Raw genomic sequence first — 20,540 nt, 5'->3', positions numbered from 1 at the left:
TGAGAACATGAGTAAAACTCTAGACCATTCATTAAAAAATCTTTTTAAAATCATTTATTGACTATTATATTATACTGCAGAATCTGTTACTTACTGAAAATATCCTTTGCTTTTGTTTCAGCAGATAGCAATGGATCACTAATGCCATGAATATTTTGAGCACAAATTCTAATAATGTACTCTCTTCCCTCAATTAGTTTTGGAACTCTGCATGATGTCCTTGTGCAAGATTCTGTAACAGGCATCCATAAATCCCTGTTGGTGTCTCTCTTTTCAACAGTGTAGTTAGAAATAGCAGCTCCACCATCATCCAATGGGGGCTTCCAAGAAATGACCATATAATTCCTGTAAATCTCATCAAATAAAACAGGACCCTCTGGAGGTTGTGGACGGTCTGAAAAATTCATAAAACAAGATTCATCATTAAGTTTGCAAAGAAATAATTGTAAGATAAAAAATAATATATAAAAAATATAATATCTACTTGACAAAAAGTATACATTAGCTTACCAACAACAGTAACAGTACATATGCCCTTGCGTGAGCCAATGGAGTTCTCCAGAACCACAGTGTATTTTCCACTGTGATCACGTTTTGCTTTTGCAATAGTCAAGCATAATTTATTCTTTGTGCTGGTGAGAGCGATTTCTTCATTTGCCTGAAGCTCCTCATCATTTTTGAACCATTTAATTGTTGGTGCTGGTTTGCCTGTGTATTGGCTTTGAAGAGTGCAAGTTTCCCCAACGCGAACAATAAGCTTGTCACGGAACTCAAGATCAAGGTTTGGTGGTTCTAGTAAAGAGTATAGCATTCAATAAATCAAACAGTCAATAAAAAAAGGAAAAAGAAATAAAAGAAATCACTTCAGTGCATCACTTCAATTACTTACCAAACTCTTTTTTGCATGTAACTGGTTTGGTGCTGAATGATGGTTTGCCTTGACCGATTTGATTGACAGCACTAACTCGGAATTCATAAGAATAACCTTCTTTAAGACCCACATGTGTGTATTTACGGTCCAAAAGTTTATCCTCTGAGGCAATAATGCTGAAATTGTCCTGTCCGATAAGACGAACTTCAAGAACATAGCTTGTTATGTCTGAACCTCCATCATACTTTGGAGGCCTCCATGCGACGCTGATTGAATCATTTGTGATGGCTGTAACCTCAAGATCCTCTGGACGCTCAGGTACAGCTGAAGAAGGTGTGTGAGAAATATGTGAGACATAATTAATTTAAAGTAATGACGTAAATGAATACTGTAAAAAATACAAAATACTGATACAAACTAACAAAAACAAGGCTTACAGAGTGGATCCTTGATGACGACTGGAGCTGAAGTCTCAGTGAAGGGACCCATTCCAATAATATTTTCTGCTGCAATTCTGAAGAAGTAACCCTTGCCATCAATAAGACCCTGGACAACAGCATTATGTCTTGTGACAGTATAGGTCACTGAAGTCCAGCCTCTGCGGTCAGCTTCTCTCTTCTCAATTATATAGTTAGTGATAGCTGAGCCACCATCATCTTCAGGAGAGTACCATGTCAACTTGCAAGAGTCATTGGTGAGATTCTCACCAGAGAAAGGCTGACCCACTGGGCCAGGGACATCTGTGAAGAGAAAAAACAAGCAGTGTTCATTAGTTTATTGAAATCATTTCAGAATTAAGATATATATAAGTATATATATATATATATATATATATATATATATATATATATATATATATATATATATATATATATATAAACCACTCACCCAATACTTCAACAATAACTGCTTTCTTCCTCTCTCCACCTGCATTTTTAGCACTTAGCGTATAAATGCCTTGGTGTTGTCTCCTGCAACTTTTGATAACCAAAGCTGAACTTATAGAGGTGGTCTCAACGGCAGCCTCCTTTGGTAAATCACCATCGTCTCTATTCCAAATAATCTCTGGAGCAGGCTTTCCTGACACATAGGCCAGGATGCGGATTACCCCACCAGCATGAACAACAATCTTTTCCTTGACAGTTGCATCCAGGTCTACTTCAGGGGGAACTAAAATATATGGTAAATCAAACATAAAATAAATAAATAAATAAATACCGAAAACAGAAGACAGAAAAGACAGGAGAGAAATCTAAAATCTGAACGAATGCTTACTTGTCCTGTCCTTGACTTCAATCACATCAGAAACCTCACCAGGTTCTCCCACACCAGCAGAATTTACAGCTCTCACTCTAAATCTGTAGAGTCCAAGCTCTTTAAGTCCAGGAACAACAAACTTGGTGCCTCTGATTTCCTTGTCTTTAACCTAAGATAAAAAAGTAAAATATACATACTGTATATATATATATATATATATATGTGTGTGTGTGTGTGTGTGTATATATATATGTATGTGTGTGTGTGTGTGTGTGTGTGTGTGTGTGTGTGTGTGTGTGCATACCTTCTCCCATTCCTCTTGCCCTTCTTCTTTGTACTCTACAAAATAGCCTGTGATTTTAGATCCACCATCAATAAGTGGAGGAATCCATTCAAGATCAACAGTTGACTTGGTACAGTCTGTTACTTTTGGTGTTGGAGGTCCTGGAGGTGCTGTTAAGAAAAAATACAAACGTATAATAGATGCATGAATTAGAAAAAATGAAAGGGCCACCAAAATACAAAAGTACGCGAGTAAAAAAAAAAAAAAACGAAAACAAAAAAATCCTAACATACCTATGGGGTCTCTACATGGAACAGGATCAGAAGGAATACTAGGAGGGCCGCATCCAGCTGCATTAATTGCAATAACACGGAACTGGTAGATAGCACCCTCCATAAGGCCTGTTACAATATGGGACACTCCTAGAGTCCTGATTCTGATAGGTTCGCGATTTACTTTTGTCCAACGCTTGCCTGTAGTTTCCTTACGCTCTAACCAATAGCCAGTTACTGGAGAGCCACCATCATATTCTGGCTCATCCCAGTTGACGGTCATAGATTCAACTGAAACATCTGTAACAGTTGGCTTCTCACATTGGCCAGGCACAGCTATTAAGGGAAGAAAAATAAGTATTAAATTGAATTTAAACAATACATTTATTTTTGCAAGGATCTGAGTTTGAATAGTATATTTAATACATTTAAAACCATTTTAGTTTTTACTGAATTTCATTTAGTCATTGTTTTATTCTGTTTTCAAAAGACTGGAAATTGGAAACCAAAAATCATGAGATCATTCATCTTACTTGTACTTTTTAACAACAAAAAAAAAAAATACATATAATATTACTTTATGAGTAGACTGTTACTAGATATCAACATACACTGACAAATGAATACATAGTAAATATGTTCCAGATAATATTTGAATATTCTCCTTTAGTATAATGACAATATAAAAGCCAATTGTTTAATTTGAATTATGTCAAGCTTAACATTTTTCTCATACAGTATAAATGGGTCCTTATATATGAAAATATTTCAGTAAGGTGGTCCCTGTCCCTCGCAAGGGGATCATCATATTTGGAGGTCATGGGAATCAAAAAGTTTGAAAACCGCTGGACTTAGAGATTCCAAGTATATGAAACTTACTGAAGAGGTTTCGTGCTTTCTCAGGTTCACTGTACAAGGGTGGTCCAATTCCATATTTATTTTGAGCCATAACACGGAACTCATACTCATGGCCCTCTGTTAGCCTTTGTACTGTGTATTGGCATTCCTTTGGATCACTAGATACATGGACCCATGTTTTTCTGTTTTCCTCACGCTTTTCAATAACATAGTTTGTAATCTTGGAACCGCCATCATCTGTGGGTGGATTCCAGGAGAGACCAATCCTTTCAGCGAAAATCTCCCCAATCTTAATTGGTCCTACAGGTACACCAGGACGTCCTTAGGACACAAGAATAGCATATTATTGATTTGTATCTTTCAAATGGATGAATCATTCCAAATTAGGAAAAAAATAAATCATGGAATTCAAGGACTTACCCAAAATGCTAAGCTTGATGCTCTTGGTGGCTGTGCCCAAACTGTTGGTGGCTGTCAGAGTGTATAATGCGCTGTCACCTCTCTTTGACTGCTGAATTAACAGGGTGCATTTCTCATCAGACACAAGTTTATTGACATGTTTGTCATACTGTACAGCAGCTTTGTCATCAGGCTTGTCCTGTGGAGCCTTGTGCCAGACAAGAGATGGGAATGGACAGCCTTGTATCCTGGCAACAATGTTGACATCATATCCTTCTGCACCTTCTAAAGCCTCTCTGAGATCAATACTTGGAGCACCTAAAAAAAAGATTTAAAAGAAACATTAGCAAATAACTAAGTGTCATATTTCAAGAAACTTTATCAAAAATTACATGATCTTCAACTCACATGTCTGGTCCTTAATGACAATTGGACCGGCAGTAACAGAGGGTCTGCTTGCACCAGCTTCATTTACAGCTTTAACACGGAACTCATATTCGCCACCTTCTTTAAGGTCTTCAATGATGAAGGTAGTCTCTTCAACATCTCTCTTGTTGCATTGTTTCCAAGTCTCTTTCTGTGGACCACTGGTATCCCAGCTCAACCTCTCAATGATGTAATGCTTTACGGGTGCTCCACCATCGTTCTTCGGAGGAACCCATGTCAAGGTTACAGCGTTCTTTGTAACAAGGTCAATTTTCACCTTGGTTGGAGGATCAGGAGGATCTTGACATTCAAAGAAAATAAGATTAATCAGAAATTAATTAGAAAAACAATTTAGAGGCATGCAATGCTTTTCAAAATAATGGGCTAACCAACTTACAGATAGGATCCCTTGCCCTAACAGGTTCTGTGGTCTCGGTAAATGGTCCGAAGCCAAGGCGATTCTCAGCACGAACACGGAATAAGTAGTCCTGTCCCTCAAGGAGGTTGGGCACGACATAGGCCATGCTGGCACTAGCAGCATTGACAATCGTCCAAGCCTTTCCATTGACAGCCTTCTTCTCAATAAAATAACTTTTGATTCTTTCACCACCATCATTATCTGGCAGCTTCCAAATGAGTCTCATTGTGGTTCTGGTGACATCAGTAACTTTGAGCTCTTTGGGTGCTCCAGGAACATCTGGAAAAAAAATATCAATTTACTTCATAGCACAATGTTATTTTTGATTAAGTCTTTAAAAATACTAAACAAATTAAAAATTAAAATATAAGTAGAAAACTCACCAAGCACATTTACTCTGATATTGACATGCTTCTGTCCTGATTTGTTCTTTGCTGTAATTGTGTACCTGCCAGAATGGCTTCTCAAACTCACAGGAATTGTAATAACTGAGGTAGTGTCAGTTGATTCAACCTAATCCCCAAGAAAATCACCAATAAACATCCGTCTTAGATTCAGAAGAAAATATTATTTGTGTCTAAAATTAGAGAAAAAGTTTCACCTGTGAATCCACTGGTAAGATATGAAGACGATCCTTCTTTTCTGTCTTTGCTTTGCCATCAAACTCCCATGTAACTTTGGGAACAGGACGTCCTGTGATGGTGGCAGGAATCTTAAATGGAGATCCAGCACGGATACACAGAAGATCATGAGCACTGATATCCATGAAGATCTTCGGTCCAGCTGTGGAATTAAAAGAATGCATAAGGTTATGTAAAAATACTCTTGAGGAAGTTAATTTGTATTTCAGTACAAAAGACTTTACTTTGAATGTCCTCTATGCGAACTTCAGTGGTTCTGGGGCTTGGTTCAGACTCGCCAATTTCATTGACTGCAATGATTCTGAATCTGTATTTTTTAAGTTCTGGGAGGTTTGGAATTGTGAACACAGTAGAAGGATGCAGATTTTCAGCATCATTAATCCTGGCCCACTCAGAAGTTCCTTCATCCTGGATCTCAATGATGTAACCTTTGATGGGGCGACCACCGTCTTTAGCTGGTGGGGTCCATGCAAGGGTGACACTATGCTTGGTTTTGTCAGCAATCTCAGGAGCTGCTGGCATGCTAGGTGGAGCTGTAAACACACACACACACAAAACAAACAAACATGAAATGTTAAAAACAACATTTATTAAAATCTATCCAAAATACAAATGCATTTAACTGATGTTCTTACTCAATGGCTCATCAGCAACGGCAGATTCAGAAATGGCACTCGGTGGTCCAATACCAGCAGAATTGCAAGCCATTGCACGGAATTCATACTCCGTTCCCTCTATGAGACGGGTAACCTGGTATTCCCAGCCTTTCATGCCACGTTTTGACACCAGTACCTTATTCACACGAGACCAATAGGAAGTGCCCTTTTCACGCTTCTCAAGCCAGTAGCCAGTAATCATTGAACCACCACTGTCACTAGGTGGTTCCCATGTCAGTACCATATGGGTCTTAGAGCGCTCTGTGATAGTGACTTTCTCAGGTGGACCAGGCAAAGCAAAAGGATCCCTAATCTGCACCTCTTCAGTTTCACAGGCCTCACTTATTCCATACTTATTCTCAGCTTTGACCCTAAATTTATAGTTGCCACCAGTTTCCAGGTTCCATACCTGCAAAAAAAAAACATTAATAATGTATATAGTCATTAAACAAGATGATATAATTATTTCAGCATATTTTCCCATTCTAGGTGTCTTATATAAACAATAAACAAAACTCTTGTTTGACGCATTTTGAATGACTACCTACACAAATGCTATGAAATAATTGTTTTGCTTACCCCATATCGCTTCTCAATAATGGAGTTAGTAACCTGCACCCACTCAGCCTTTTCAGGATCTTCAACATTAAGGTCTTTCATCTCAACAATGTAGTTGGTAAGCTCACTGCCACCAATATCCAATGGGGCATCCCAGGTAAGGTTGCAAGACTCAGATTTGATATTTGAAACAGCAATATTCCTTGGTGGTGTTGGGCGATCTATGAAAAAAAAAAGAGATAGTATATGCAGAAATAAATAAACTTTAGACACTTAAGCCATGACATACTGCTTGCCACTGATTCATATAAAAAAGCATACATTTCAAGTAAAACATTTCACAACACTTTTTTTTTAATTTTTATAAATAACAGATTTTTATTTTTTATTTTTTTATTAAGGCGAGACACTACAGGTGAATAGGGTAAAACTTTTAACTAGCAGATATCACCATGAAACTTTCCCAGTTGATTACCTACATTAAGATGAGAAAAAAAATGTATTACAAGTTTTCTGTAATTTAATGTTTAAATATGCAAATTAGGCAATATCTAATTAAATATGCGCTAATTTGCATATTTTAAATCTGAGTATTGGATAAAGCCAGGTTAAAATGTATTTTTTCATTGTGTTTACATATTAGATGGGAAAAAAATTACTGAGGGATGTATGGATATCTACTTTTGTTATCCTGTAAATCAGAATATACTGTCAATAGCCTTAAAAAAATATTTTCGATTAATATGTTATACAAATCAAGCTGGGAATAATATATTTACAAATCCCTCTGTAAATGTCTTCATAATATAACTAGGTACAAGACTGGAAAGTTTGGTGTATATACAGTGTAGGTGCTACTGAAGTGGAGATTTCGGACTTGGAGTATGAGAGAAAAGTAATTTTGAGAAAACGGGCTTTAAAGATTTATCATCAGCCAATGAGATTGTGCATTCAGCCCTTTTACTTTCACGATTGGTTGCTGATAAAAAGGAAATGACCATATTTGAACCCGACAGCATTGTACAGGAGAGAGATCTTTCCAGTGGTGAATGTGATGACAGGGTGCCGGCAGCGATCGCGGAGCAGCGGGATGATTAAGAACGCCAACTTTTGTTGAATTTATGAGAAATCTACAGACACGAACAGACAAAGTGTAGTAAAATAAAGACCTAAATGTGTATTTCGGACTTTTTTTCACCACAAGTCTGAAAGAAGACGTTATTGAAGACAAATATTCAAAAATCTCAAAACTGACCAGTAAAAAACCCCGATGTTTTTGCCTTAAGACAAGGGTATTAGGCACCTTTTGGTTGTCAAACATAAGTAGATGATTTCCATAGTTAATGTGATGAACTATGCATTTAGCTATTCAACTAGGACAACTGTGTGAACTTGAGGAGATCTGACTCCAAACATCCACGAAAATCACCTCAGCATGATGCCACGTGGTTTGACATTTTGTCCAAAACAGTTTTAACTGAAGTGTTCAAGTCTCCAATACTTTTTGTAGCTAAGTATAGGACAACTTACCCAACACTTCCACTGTGATGGAATGACTGAGTGATCCCAAACGATTTGAGGCACTAACAGTGTATGTGCCCTTCTCCATTCTAGTAACACCAGGGATGGAGAGTTTTGTATGTGATGTCACTCTGTCAATCTCTTTAGTTTCTATCAGGAGTTTCTCAGTGGGTGTGGCAATAACAACATCATCCTTCAGCCATTCAATCTTTGGCATTGGTAGGCCTGTGACTTCAGCAGGCATCTCAATAGGTTCGTTTTTCCTTACTCGGATCAAATCACCCTTGAAGTGCTTCAGCATATGCAGACTTGGTGCCACTATAATTATCAAAAGACAGATGAAATGTGTGTCATTAAAAAAAAACAGATGAAATGTCTGTGCTGAAGAACAGTGATGTTAAACTAGAAAAGGACAAACCTTCATCATCCTGAATTACAACAGTCATGGTAATTGAAGGCTCACTTTCACCAAGTGCATTGACAGCCTTTGCACGGAACTCATACAAATGGAGCTCATCAAGGTTTTCAACTGTCAAAATTTGAGCAGTGACCAGCTCTGGGCTGACACGCTGAAAGGCTGGTTCATCTTGTCGCTTTTTCTCAATTATGTAGCCAATGATTGGACTACCACCATCATTACGCGGTGGTCTCCATTCAATAGTAACAGAGGACTTGGTCCTTTCAGTATAGTGGAACTTTTCAGGAGAAGTTGGTGGACCTGGCATTCAAAAAAACATATGACAATAAATACACAAGAACAGTCATTATAGTGAGAGTTGTTCTAAGAGTAAAAGCATCGTGTATGTCAGGTTTACTTTGAGGATCCACAGCACGGATTGGTCCGAGATCGACTGGAGGTCCACATCCATATTTGTTCTTAGCCACAACACGGAAAATGTACTCCTGTCCCTCAATAATACCTACAATCTCACATTTGGAGGAAGGAGTCTCAATGGGTTGTCTCCATGTGTGCATCTTTGGTTCCCTCCTTTCAATGATAAACCCTGTCAAATCACTACCACCATCATCATCAGGATCTGACCAATTCAACATCATTAGCTTTCTTGTAACCACAACAGGTTTCAGGTCAAGAACTGGTCCAGGAACATCTGCAGAGAGATTTTAAATGTTGCAAACTGTATGTTATGCATGCTGTAATGAAAATGAGTGTACACTTTGAATCCATATTACAATTTAAAAATTCTTACCCATAACTTCAACCCTGGTCGATGCAGATTTAATACCACTTGGATTTGCTGCTTGGATTTGGTATTTGCCCTGATCACTTCTCTTTGTGGTTTTAATGACAACAGTGCTGACCGGTCCAGCTTCTTCTATCTCCATACGATCTTTTTCTAATGCAGCATCATCCTTTGTCCATTTCAAAAATGGAAAAGGTCTACCAGTCACATGTGCTGGAATTCTAAGCATCTCTCCGGCTCTAATGACAACGCCATTTTTCACAGAGATATCAAGCTCGATGACAGGAACCTCTGTTTTGGCAAAAAAACAAAGTTATCTGTTTATTTTGGAACACTTTAATTGCTTAACAATTAAACAATAGCCTATGATAATTAACAATAGTATTATGTTTATACCTGCAGGGTTTCTCACAATTACTGCATCTGTAAAACCTGGTTGTCCTTCACCAGCACAATTGACTGCAACAACACGGACAATGTATTTTGCGCCTTCTCTAACACCATACACTGTAAATGTGCGGTTCTTCCATGGCCTCTCTGTGGCTCGTGACCAGTCCTTGGTACCAGCAACAACTTTGTCAACATGATAACCAAAGATATCTGCGCCACCATCGTCTGCAGGAGGATCCCATTCAACATCAATTGAAAAGTCTGAGGTGTCAACAACTCTTGGAATTGGTGGACCCGGAGGCACTGAAAAAATAATTGTTATATGTTAAATATTACATTTTAAATTGATATTAGTTTGATATTAAATGTAATTCCGGTATGTTCATGGTAGTCAAGTTTAATGTTACAAACTTACTGATAGCTGCCTGTGCTGTTTTTGGCTCTGACGGGGGACTGAACTTTCCAGGTCCAGCTACATTTTCCGCACAGACTCTGAAAATATATGTCAGACCCTCTAAAAGGCCCTCTACATTTAATTCCAAATCAGGAACCATGGTGCGATTGACTCTCGCCCAGTGTGTGCTGTTAATTTCTCGTTTCTCTACCCAATATCCCTCAATGGGGCTGCCATTGTCATTGGGTTCTATCCAGGTAACACACATACTGCTGGCTGTGACATCCTTAATTTCAGGTTTCTCCGGCGCCTCTGGAGGATCTGAATTGACAAAGGCATATTTAACTGTTAGATTAACTGTGAAAAACAATAATGCAAATTATGTGATCAAACAAACAATGGAAAATTGTAATACCAAATGGATTCTTTGCAATGACAGGTTTGGAGATGGATGGGGTTCCAGGACCATACTTGTTCTCGGCAGTGACGCGGAAGAGGTACTCCTTGCCCTCAATAAGTTTGGGCACTAGAAATTTACAACCTCTAAGGATTGATGTTACAGTGATCCATCCAAGCTCAGCCTTGGAGTTATCTTTTCGCTCCAATATATAGTTAAGGACTTCACAACCACCATCATCCAGCGGGGGATCCCACTTACAGAGGATTGAGTTCTTCCTTATCTCTTCGAATTTGAAATTGACTGGAGGTCCAGGAGTATCTGAAATATGAAAGTGTAAAAATTAACATTCCATTTTTTTTTCCAAAATATTCAAGGTGGAAAAGGGTTTATATGTCATTATAAGTGTCATTATTAAAGTCGGTTTCAACTGATGTGTTTTCATACCAATGTGGTATACCTGACCAAATAAATTTACTTGAACAATGTCCAATTAGCTACTTGAGTATTGATTACATTATCCAATAGCTTGTGTGGAGTAAGTGACATCAGCAAAAAAGGAAAGTCGTGCTTTATCTTCTTCAGATGAAAAGTAAATTATCATGTTTTGATTAAAGATTAGAGACACAAAAGAAATCTTTAGAATATTATCTCAACTCACCAAGGACATTAACTTCACAGGAGGCAGAGGAAACACCATGATCATTTTCCACTTTTATGGTGAAAACACCATGATCGCCTCTGATAGAATCTGTTACGATAATTAAGGATTCACCCTTCCGCTTGGAATCAATGGTAAGACGTTCATTTAAGCTTGGGTGATATGCTTCTTCAGGTTCCTCCGGTTCCTCCACCTCCACCTTCTTTTCTTTTTCTTTCTCCTTTTCTTCTTCCTTCTTTGCCTTGTCCTCCTCCTTCGGCTCTTTGTCTTCCACCTTCTTTTCTGCATCTGCCTCTTTCTTTTCTGTATCTGCCTCTTTCTTTTCCTCCTTTTCTTTTTCTTTCTCTTTCTTCTTTTTAATGGGCCTTTCTGGTCTCTTCTTCAGCGGCTCTGGCCAAATGGTTGAATTGTTCCTCATCCATGTAATTTGGGGGTAAGGAAATCCAGAGATGTTGGCTTCCAATCGGATCTCTTCACCTCGTCTCACAGACAAGCCTGATTGTAGACTACCGCTAAGGAATACCTTTGGACGATCTGGAAGCAGAATAACAAAAAATGCTTACATATACCTATAGCTTGCATCAGAGGGACTTCACATTTGAAAAAAACTTTATGATTTGACAAGTAACAAGCGATTAAATTCATACCAACTGCATCTGAGGCTTTGATCAATGGTGAGCTGCGTGAAGGATCACTGACACCAGCTGCATTTTCGGCACGCACACGGAACTGATATTGTTTTCCTTGCGTCAACCCCTTAACAGTATAGGACAACACTGGCACAAGGAAGTCATTACATCTCTGAAAATTATCTTCCCCTTTCATCATCTTCTCAAGAATGTAACCAATAATTTTGCTTCCACCATCATACATGGGAGGCTTCCACGTAAGGGTCATACTCTCAGAAGTTGGGTTGTGTATTTCCACATCGACTGGTGGATCAGGACGTTCTGTATTTGATGGACAAAAATGTATTAAAAATATGCAAAATGAAAGGTAAATCCAAATCCGTTCAATGAATGTCATTACTTACGCTTCTGATCTTCAGCAATTACAGGATTACGAAGCTCAATGAATTCACCACCACCAATCTTGTTGACAGCTCTGACACGGAAGTAATACTCCCCATTTTGAATGAGATCCTTAACCGGCCAGCTCACTTTGTTTTCTCCAGACATAACATTGACATATGTTCTTCTGCCTGCTTCTCTGCGTTGCAGCACATAGTGGAGAATGGGGCTACCACCATCATAGTCTGGAGGATCCCAGGATACCTTGCAGGTGCTCTTGGTAATTTCACTAGCAACAATTTCTTTACATGGTCCAGGAAGACCTAACGTTTGTAAAAAAAAAAAAAAAAAAACATAAACAAAGCAATGGCATTAGTTTAAAATGTAAAGGTGCGTTTTCATTTTTATGTTAGCATAATCAGTTGTTAACAGATAAAATATTCCAATAAAGCAATCAAACTAACAGCAGAACTCAAAGACATACCAATAACTTTGACATTGAGTGTTCCACTTGTTGAACCATTGCTGTTCTCCAAGGTAATTTTGTACTGGCCAGCATCAGCATGTAAGCAGCTTGGAATTTCTAGATGGCAGGATGTGTACTCAGCTCTAAAGAAGGTTCTGTCATCAGCCTTCAGTTCATTTCCATCTTTGTGCCATGTAATCTTAGGTGACGGCACAGCCTTAAATGGAATAGGTAGGTGCATCTTTTCACCTTCTACAACAACAAGGTCTTTGGTCTGGAAGTCAAGGGTTGGGCTACCTGCAATGATGTGAGTAATAGGGCAATCAGTTATCCTTACACTAAAATCTTACATTTTATAAAAAATAAATAAACCTCTTACAGTCAGAATCTTTGGCATATACGTTCTCAGAAATGTCAGAGGGCTCACTGGCACCAACAGAATTGACAGCACGGACTCTGAAGGTATACTGCTTCTCAGGAACAATGCCCTCTTCATCCCCTGCTCTGTATTTTAGCTCTTTGACAGGACGAGAGTTGACTCTCATCCACTTCTCAGTTCCAGCCTCACAGAGCTCAATATGGTAGCCGATTATGGGACTTCCTCCACTCTTTTCTGGTGCCTTCCAGGCAATACAAATATGGTCTCTGGCTGCTTCTGTGATGTGCAATTCCTGAGGTGGTGATGGTGGGCCTGTCAAGATAAATAATGGTTTCATTTACATCTCAAATCATTTTTTTAACCCACTTATTGTCTCATGAAAATAGTGCATATTATGTGTTTACTAGTCTTCTGAAGGCATGAAATAGTTGTGTGAACAGTCCGAAATATAATTTGGATTTTCAGTTAATAACAACTTAAATGTCTGCCTGCTTCTCATACAAAGCTATCGTACTTCTCTCTTTTTTTTTTTTTGCCTTTTTATTGGAAGTCCTAAAGACACCATTATTATTTAAAACATAATTAGAATACATTTGCCATCATTCCAAACCTATTGGGCATATGCAATATTAATGAAGATGTAACTGTTCTGTTGAATCACAAATAATTTCTGTTGAATTTATTATGATTTTTCATATCTTTCTTGTTCGAGATGCAATAACTCGGGAAGGAAATACGGTAGGGGGAAATTCTTTTTTGGTGAAGTTCCCCAAAATTTGAGCTGCATCTGGATAAAATTTTGTGGTGATAGCATACAGTAATCAAAAGTTACAGCATTTGGAACAAAGGTAGCCTTTGTTTAGTCCTCACACATTTGGAAGGCATTAATAAAATTGTTGTTTACTGAGTGAAATACACAAAACTAAGGACTCATAGCTCTAAAACTATAGCAAGGAAAGTCAAAAGGTAGGAATTGTTTGATACATTTTTAGAAAATATACATTACATTACATTTGGACATTGTCATGCTGAGAAACTGCCTTTGAAAAGACAAAATATATCTAAATATATATATTTTTTTTATTTTGCATATCTTTCTTATTTTACATGGAATAACTCAGGAAGAAAATAAGGTAGGTCTGGATCAAATTTTGTGGTGATTGCGTAAAGTAATGAAAAATTACAGCATTTGGAACCAAGATAGCCTTTTTGTGCAGTCCTTGACGCCCCCTAATGGGCTTTTTTTTTTTTTTCCTCAATGAGGAGTATCTTGTGATCAACACAATAGATTATGTTAATTTTGGGATAATTTTAATAGTTATAATATGCTGTAAAAAATGATGTGGCATTTTCAGCGATCTGTATAATGTTTCATGAGCTGTATGATGTTTTTGACACATTGCAGTACATAGTACAAAAAAGTATTTTATAGATTATGAAAAAAAGAAATTCTATTTATCAGCAAATAACTCAGTACTACTTAGGAGTTTTCAAATTGGCTACATTCATTGTAAAGTTCAGACTCTAAGCTTTCAAATGACACCTATTTTGTGTTGATCAAGGCAGTAGTTTTGAAAAATATGATTATGAATTTTTTCGCAGCTAGGTGGCGCCCGCGGACCGTACACTCTGTTTTAGAGGGACTACTCAGCACTCATTAATTTGTTATTCCACATTGGAATTCCGGGAACATTGGAAAACACATTGCATCCCGGAGAGATGAGAGACATGTTTTTTAGCAAAGTATGCATCAATTTGTGAGGAATATCTCGTGATCAACACTATGGATAATGTTGTGTTTGGGCTGGTTGTAATCATGAAAATCTGCTGTCAATAAAGATGTTTTCCACAATTCATGCAGCTTTCATGGAGTTATGAGCTAAAACGTCACATCAATGCACCATCTATATACTTCATTGGATGTGCGCCTGTGAAGGTTCATGTGTTAGAAGTCTATGAGGAATATCTTTAGATCTGAATGATGGATTATGGTTTGGGCTCTTTTTAATCATGAGAGTCTGCTGTAAATAATGTTGCCATTTTCTATGATCTGTGCATGCTTCATGAAGTTATAGGCGAAAACGCAACGTGAGTGCTTCATCAGTATGTACTTGGCTATGTGGGTCTGTGGGATTTTTTTGTATTAGAACTCCAAGAGGAATATCTCTAAGCTTTCAAATGACACCCATTTTGAGTTGATCAAGGTAGCAGTTTTGAAAAATATGATTATTAATTTTTTAAGATTCTTAAGATTCTAAGCTTTAAAATGATACCATATGACACCATGTTGTTCCATTCAGTGGTTGCTTAGTAATTTGATTATTATTATTTTTTTCGCGGGGCGGGGGTTTCCGCCTGCAGCACACTTCTGGTTTAAGGGGTTAAACTTCTAAAATGATATTGGGGTCTATATTTATCATACCTGTTGGGTCCTCAATGACCACAATATCAGTGGGTTCACTTGCGTGACCAACTCCAGCCTCATTCTCAGCAGAGACCTGGAACTGGACTTCAGTCCCCTCAATTACATCAGTCACTCTGTAATGGCAGTCAGGACCCGAAGTCTTTCCAGATTTCACCCACCGGGTTCCAAGTTTCTCCTTTTTCTCAATGACATATCTAGGAAAGATTGATATTTAGAAGACAAAAAAATAAGGAATTATATTTTTTATAATTGAATAATTATAAATTTGAATAATTGATACATTGGATGAACTTTTTTGTATGCTTTGAGATATACTGACTCAAGCACTTTAAGGCCAATTCACACCACACAGATAGACGGAGGCATGGCAATAGACACTTTGCCGGGTTTTGTCGGATCAGTGTGTTAACTCTGTCGGAGTCTGTTGCTGTCTGTCAGAGCTTGTTTTCGCTGATTGAACATGCTAAATTGGTGAGAGAATGTCTAAAAAGTGACATGCTGTAATCTGGTGACTATCTGCGTTAGTCTCCGTCTGTCAGTGCAGTGTGAATTAGCCTTTACAGCATGATTCAAGGGTCAAATAAGTCATTAAACATGAGTTAAATGCTGAAATAAAATAAAAATATAAAAATTGGATGAAAATTTAAACTTACAAAACTTAAAATGAAAATTAGAAATGTTGCCTTGGCAACTAACTTAAAATGAAATAAGTTGAAGCTGAAGTACTAAAATTACTAAAACTGAAATAGATCTAAAATAACATAAAATAACAATAAAAACTCATTAATTAATCAATTAAAAAAATAAAAAACGTAAAGCTCAATTCAAAATATTAATAAACACTATAATAGTATATGAAGAATTCTAAAATAACAACTGCTAAATGTTAAAATAACAATAAACTGCTACAATGGCGATATGTACGTAACTACCTCAAGACAGGTCTTCCACCATCATTCTTAGGTGCATCCCATTTCAGGTCAACATGAGTCTTGGAGACATCTGTAATGGTCAGATTATATGGAGGTCCAGGGGTACCTGTGAAGAAGAAAAACATTTGTGAGACAAATTCAATATTAAATATCAACAAATCAAAAGAATGAAACAAGCAATAAGGACTAAATACGCACTGAAAGTATCCTTGGCGAGAACAGAGTCTACAAGTTCACAAAATTCACTGGGTCCAACTGCATTCTCAGCAGCAACACGGAACATATAGAGAACCCCTTCATTTAATGGGGTGACAGTGTACTTCAGCTCCTTCACAGTGGTGTCCACAGCCTGCCAGCCTTTGCGTCTGACATCTCTCTTCTCAACAATGTAGTTTGTGATTGGAGAGCCACCATCTCTCTCAGGTGCTGTCCATTTTAGTTCAGCGCTGTTCCTGCTACTAGAAACTACGTCAAGCCATCTTGGTGGCGATGGAGGATCTACAGGAGGATCATCATTATAAAATGTTGTATAAAGAATCATGCACTTGAATGTTTAAATGTTAGAGCAATGGTTAATTCTAGACTTAAAATTCTGCCATCATTTACTCACTCCCAATCTATTCCAAACCCGTATGACTTTCCATATGACCACAAAAGAATAATATTAAGAATGTCAAGAATATCCTGCCCATTATTACTTTTTTGTAAATAATGAGAGAAAATAGCAATTGGTGCTTTTAAGCTCCAAAATGACAATAAAGCACCAGAAAAGTAACTTGTGTGCTATATTTCAAGGCTTCTGATGCCATACGATAGCTTTGTATGAGGAACAGACAGACATTTAAGTTCTTATTTACTGAAAACCCAAATTAAATTTAGGACTGTTCACACAACTGTTGCATGACTTCAGAAGACTAGTAAACACATAATATGGACTATTTTTATGAGACATTTGTGATCCCTTTGTTGTCCCCATTTATTGAAATTGCATGAAAAAGAGTAACCAATTCATAATTTCTTCTTTTGTGTTCCACTGAAAAAAAGTCATATAGGTTTGGAACTGCATGAGGATAAATAAATGAAGACAAAATTCTTATCTTTAACAGTGTGACTTACTGAGTCTCTCCTTGCAGAGCACTGGATCGCTTGGTTCACTAGGTTCACTCTCGCCTGCTGCGTTGACAGCTTTGACACGGAATGAGTACTCTTGCTTCTCCATCAATCCTCTCAGGAAGTGCTCAAGAGAGGGGATACCATCAGCTACCCGAACCCACTCGTCAGTTCCGCTCTTGAGTAGCTCAATGGTGTAAGACTCAATCTTTGCACCACCATCATGTTCAGGTTTTGTCCATTGCAGGAAGGCAGATGTTTTGGCCACATCTTTAACAGTGGGCTTACCAGGAGCCCATGGAGGATCTAAAAGAAAATTACACATCATAGAGTATGACATTTTGTAGGTGAAATAGGCAAAGTAGGATATTAATCAAATGTTAATCCTACCAATTGGATCTTTAATCAAAATCTGGTCTGTCTCTTTGCTTGGTTTGCCAGGCCCAGCAAGATTCTCTGCCAAAACACGGAACTTGTACTTCTTTCTTGTGGGCAGGCCTTTTACCCTGCAAGCAAATTTGTATTTCAGACATATTAAAATACAAACAAACAAGTTTATGACACACAACAATGGCATACTAGGGTGAATTGACATCCATACATACCTAAAGTTTGTGTCTCTAATAGGTAGCTTGTTGCATCTGATCCATTTGTCATGGTCAGGCTCATATCTCTCTACCCAGTATCCAGTAATAGGACTTCCACCATCATCATCAGGCTCATACCAGGACAGAGTTACAGCATCCTTTGCAATATCAGATGCCTCCAATTTATATGGGGGACCAGGTGTATCTAAGATATTGTGAACATATATATTAATTAATAATTCAGGTAAAAAGTTAGGCAAAATGTGTTTGAATTGTTGAAGCAGCATTAAATTACATACCAAATGGGTATCTGGCAATTATTGGGGCATGTTCTGCTGGGGGACCAATGCCAAACTGATTTTCAGCATAAACCCTAAAGACATACTCCTTGAAAGCCACAAGTTTGGTGGCTTTGAATGTGGTCTGCTTCACAGTGGAGGACAACTTGTACCAAATTTCACTTTCTGCAGCTCTCCTCTCAACAATATAGTTTGTCACCTTTGAGCCACCATCATCTCTTGGAGGATTCCAGGCCAACAAACAGGACTCATTGGTGATTTCAGAGATATCCAAAGCAGCTGGTGGACCAGGTTTATCTAAATGGAGCAAAGATTAGATATTAATATAATCAAAATAATAACTGCTCATAAAAATATTTTCTCTAAATAAATTGTCTTATTCTCCATTATATATATATATACATATATATATATATATATATATATATATTTTTTTTTTTTTTGGTCACACAACCTAGAATGTTGACATCAACAGTTGCAGTTGCACGGCCACTGCTGTTGACTGCCTCAATTATGTATGTAGCTGTATCATCCCTCTTGGTCTTGGCAATGGACAGTGTTGAGTGGCCAGGTTTGGTATCAATTGCGATTCTGTCATCTGGCTTCAGGACTAAGTCAGCCTTGGTCCATTTGACTTTAGGCTCTGGTTTGCCTGTGATGTCAGCAGGAAGTTCAATCTTAGTGCCAGCTTTAGCAGTCAGGCCAGCCAGCAGCTTTGCATCTAGTTGAATCTCTGGAGGCTCTGTGAATGTGGCAAGTAAAACAAGCAAACATTGAGCTTAACCTCAATCATAATGTCATAACGTCTCAGAATGTGAAAGCATAATCTAATAAAGTACCTTTAGGATCAACGGCCAAGATCTCATCTGTCGCCTTGCAAGGCCTACTTGCACCCAGTTTGTTCAAAGCCCTCACACGATAAGCATACCACTGTCCTTCAATGAGACCAGTCACTTCAAACCTGTTTGTAGAGTTAATTTAGTTTCACTTTTGCAAGTGTGCACCACAATTCAGTTTACAAAAAAAGAAATTTAAATTGATCACTCACTTAAGCTCAGGCACTGGATCTCCACATGGCTCCCATTTGTCAGTGCCACGTTGACATTTGTCAACAATATAACCTTTAATTGCAGTTCCACCATCCCATTTGGGAGGCTCCCATGACAAGAAGATCTTGCTGGCAGACTTGTCTCGCCATTTAAGGTTTTCTGGTGGGTCTGGTACAGCTGTAAATCACACGCACCAACACATGAATTTATGGGGTATTTCATACTTTTGACATTGTGAATATTTAACACTGACTAATCTCTTATTAGTATTGAAACCCACTTGCAGGTGAAGACACATTCACTGGTTCATCAATATAGGCGGGTTCTCCAGGGCCACATTTGTTACAGGCAATAACTCTGAACAAGTACTCCTTTCCCTCAACAACATCTGTGACGGTGTATTCCTGGTCTTGCAAACCTGACATCACCTAAAATTAAATAAGCACAAGGAAAAAGATCACTGTAAGTTCGCAAAACAGTTCACAGAAATTAATGGTCAAAGATATGTTAATGTTTATACCTTCACCCAGGTCTTTCTGGAGACCTCACGCTTCTCAACCTGGTAGCCGGTGATCGGACTGCCTCCATCATGATCAGGTGCCTCCCACATCAGGTGAACATGCTGTCTGGTCACTTCTGCAACCTTTAAGTCTTTTGGTGCACTTGGAGATGCTGCAGAATAAAAAAGTATAACTCTTTACTTTTTCCTTTCTGAAATGTAAATTGATGTATACATGACTATAATAAAAGATTGTACGTACCAATGACATTAACTGCAATCTCTCCTGAGACACTGGTCACATCATTTTCCAGCATCAAGGAGTATGTGCCTTTGTCAGGACGCACACTTGGGGTTATAATGAGCTCTGTGAAGGTTGACTTTGTAACCATGGACACACGTTCACCAGCCGTTAGCGCATTTTCACCAAACGTCCACTTTGCTGTGGGCACCGGGTACCCAGTGATAGGGACACGAATTGCAAGAGGGTTAGGGACAATAACCTCCAGACCATCCTTAAATGCACTCAAGTCCAGAGTGGGTGCAACTGTGTCAAGAGAAGCAAATCATGTAGAAAGCA

General features: G+C 38.1%; 1 protein-coding gene across 1 annotated transcript in view; it reads right to left on the bottom strand.

The window, feature by feature from the left end:
* The window catches only part of ttn.2 (titin, tandem duplicate 2), a 162,713-nt gene that overhangs the window by 59,651 nt on the left and 82,522 nt on the right, over positions 1 to 20,540 (bottom strand). The window contains exons 132-173 of the mRNA XM_081368710.1: positions 20,223 to 20,507; positions 19,982 to 20,133; positions 19,742 to 19,889; positions 19,461 to 19,638; positions 19,252 to 19,373; positions 18,867 to 19,154; positions 18,413 to 18,709; positions 18,132 to 18,318; positions 17,917 to 18,032; positions 17,533 to 17,832; positions 16,615 to 16,914; positions 16,417 to 16,522; positions 15,482 to 15,678; positions 13,060 to 13,371; positions 12,699 to 12,977; positions 12,238 to 12,537; positions 11,852 to 12,154; positions 11,205 to 11,738; positions 10,562 to 10,864; positions 10,168 to 10,467; positions 9,759 to 10,055; positions 9,369 to 9,653; positions 8,976 to 9,269; positions 8,579 to 8,878; positions 8,170 to 8,478; positions 6,661 to 6,860; positions 6,061 to 6,490; positions 5,650 to 5,958; positions 5,386 to 5,567; positions 5,168 to 5,297; positions 4,764 to 5,063; positions 4,349 to 4,666; positions 3,962 to 4,258; positions 3,563 to 3,862; positions 2,705 to 3,019; positions 2,433 to 2,581; positions 2,147 to 2,297; positions 1,760 to 2,041; positions 1,309 to 1,611; positions 890 to 1,195; positions 511 to 792; positions 95 to 394 (exon numbers count right to left, since the gene is read on the bottom strand). Coding sequence (XP_081224836.1) covers positions 95 to 394; positions 511 to 792; positions 890 to 1,195; positions 1,309 to 1,611; positions 1,760 to 2,041; positions 2,147 to 2,297; positions 2,433 to 2,581; positions 2,705 to 3,019; positions 3,563 to 3,862; positions 3,962 to 4,258; positions 4,349 to 4,666; positions 4,764 to 5,063; positions 5,168 to 5,297; positions 5,386 to 5,567; positions 5,650 to 5,958; positions 6,061 to 6,490; positions 6,661 to 6,860; positions 8,170 to 8,478; positions 8,579 to 8,878; positions 8,976 to 9,269; positions 9,369 to 9,653; positions 9,759 to 10,055; positions 10,168 to 10,467; positions 10,562 to 10,864; positions 11,205 to 11,738; positions 11,852 to 12,154; positions 12,238 to 12,537; positions 12,699 to 12,977; positions 13,060 to 13,371; positions 15,482 to 15,678; positions 16,417 to 16,522; positions 16,615 to 16,914; positions 17,533 to 17,832; positions 17,917 to 18,032; positions 18,132 to 18,318; positions 18,413 to 18,709; positions 18,867 to 19,154; positions 19,252 to 19,373; positions 19,461 to 19,638; positions 19,742 to 19,889; positions 19,982 to 20,133; positions 20,223 to 20,507 — 11,046 coding nt within the window. The remainder of the gene's footprint in view (positions 1 to 94; positions 395 to 510; positions 793 to 889; positions 1,196 to 1,308; positions 1,612 to 1,759; positions 2,042 to 2,146; positions 2,298 to 2,432; positions 2,582 to 2,704; positions 3,020 to 3,562; positions 3,863 to 3,961; positions 4,259 to 4,348; positions 4,667 to 4,763; positions 5,064 to 5,167; positions 5,298 to 5,385; positions 5,568 to 5,649; positions 5,959 to 6,060; positions 6,491 to 6,660; positions 6,861 to 8,169; positions 8,479 to 8,578; positions 8,879 to 8,975; positions 9,270 to 9,368; positions 9,654 to 9,758; positions 10,056 to 10,167; positions 10,468 to 10,561; positions 10,865 to 11,204; positions 11,739 to 11,851; positions 12,155 to 12,237; positions 12,538 to 12,698; positions 12,978 to 13,059; positions 13,372 to 15,481; positions 15,679 to 16,416; positions 16,523 to 16,614; positions 16,915 to 17,532; positions 17,833 to 17,916; positions 18,033 to 18,131; positions 18,319 to 18,412; positions 18,710 to 18,866; positions 19,155 to 19,251; positions 19,374 to 19,460; positions 19,639 to 19,741; positions 19,890 to 19,981; positions 20,134 to 20,222; positions 20,508 to 20,540) is intronic.

Source organism: Scardinius erythrophthalmus (genome assembly GCF_964197995.2).
Source record: "Scardinius erythrophthalmus genome assembly, chromosome: 6".
NCBI classification, from domain to species: Eukaryota; Metazoa; Chordata; class Actinopteri; order Cypriniformes; family Leuciscidae; genus Scardinius; species Scardinius erythrophthalmus.
This window is presented reverse-complemented; position numbering and strand designations above follow the sequence as displayed.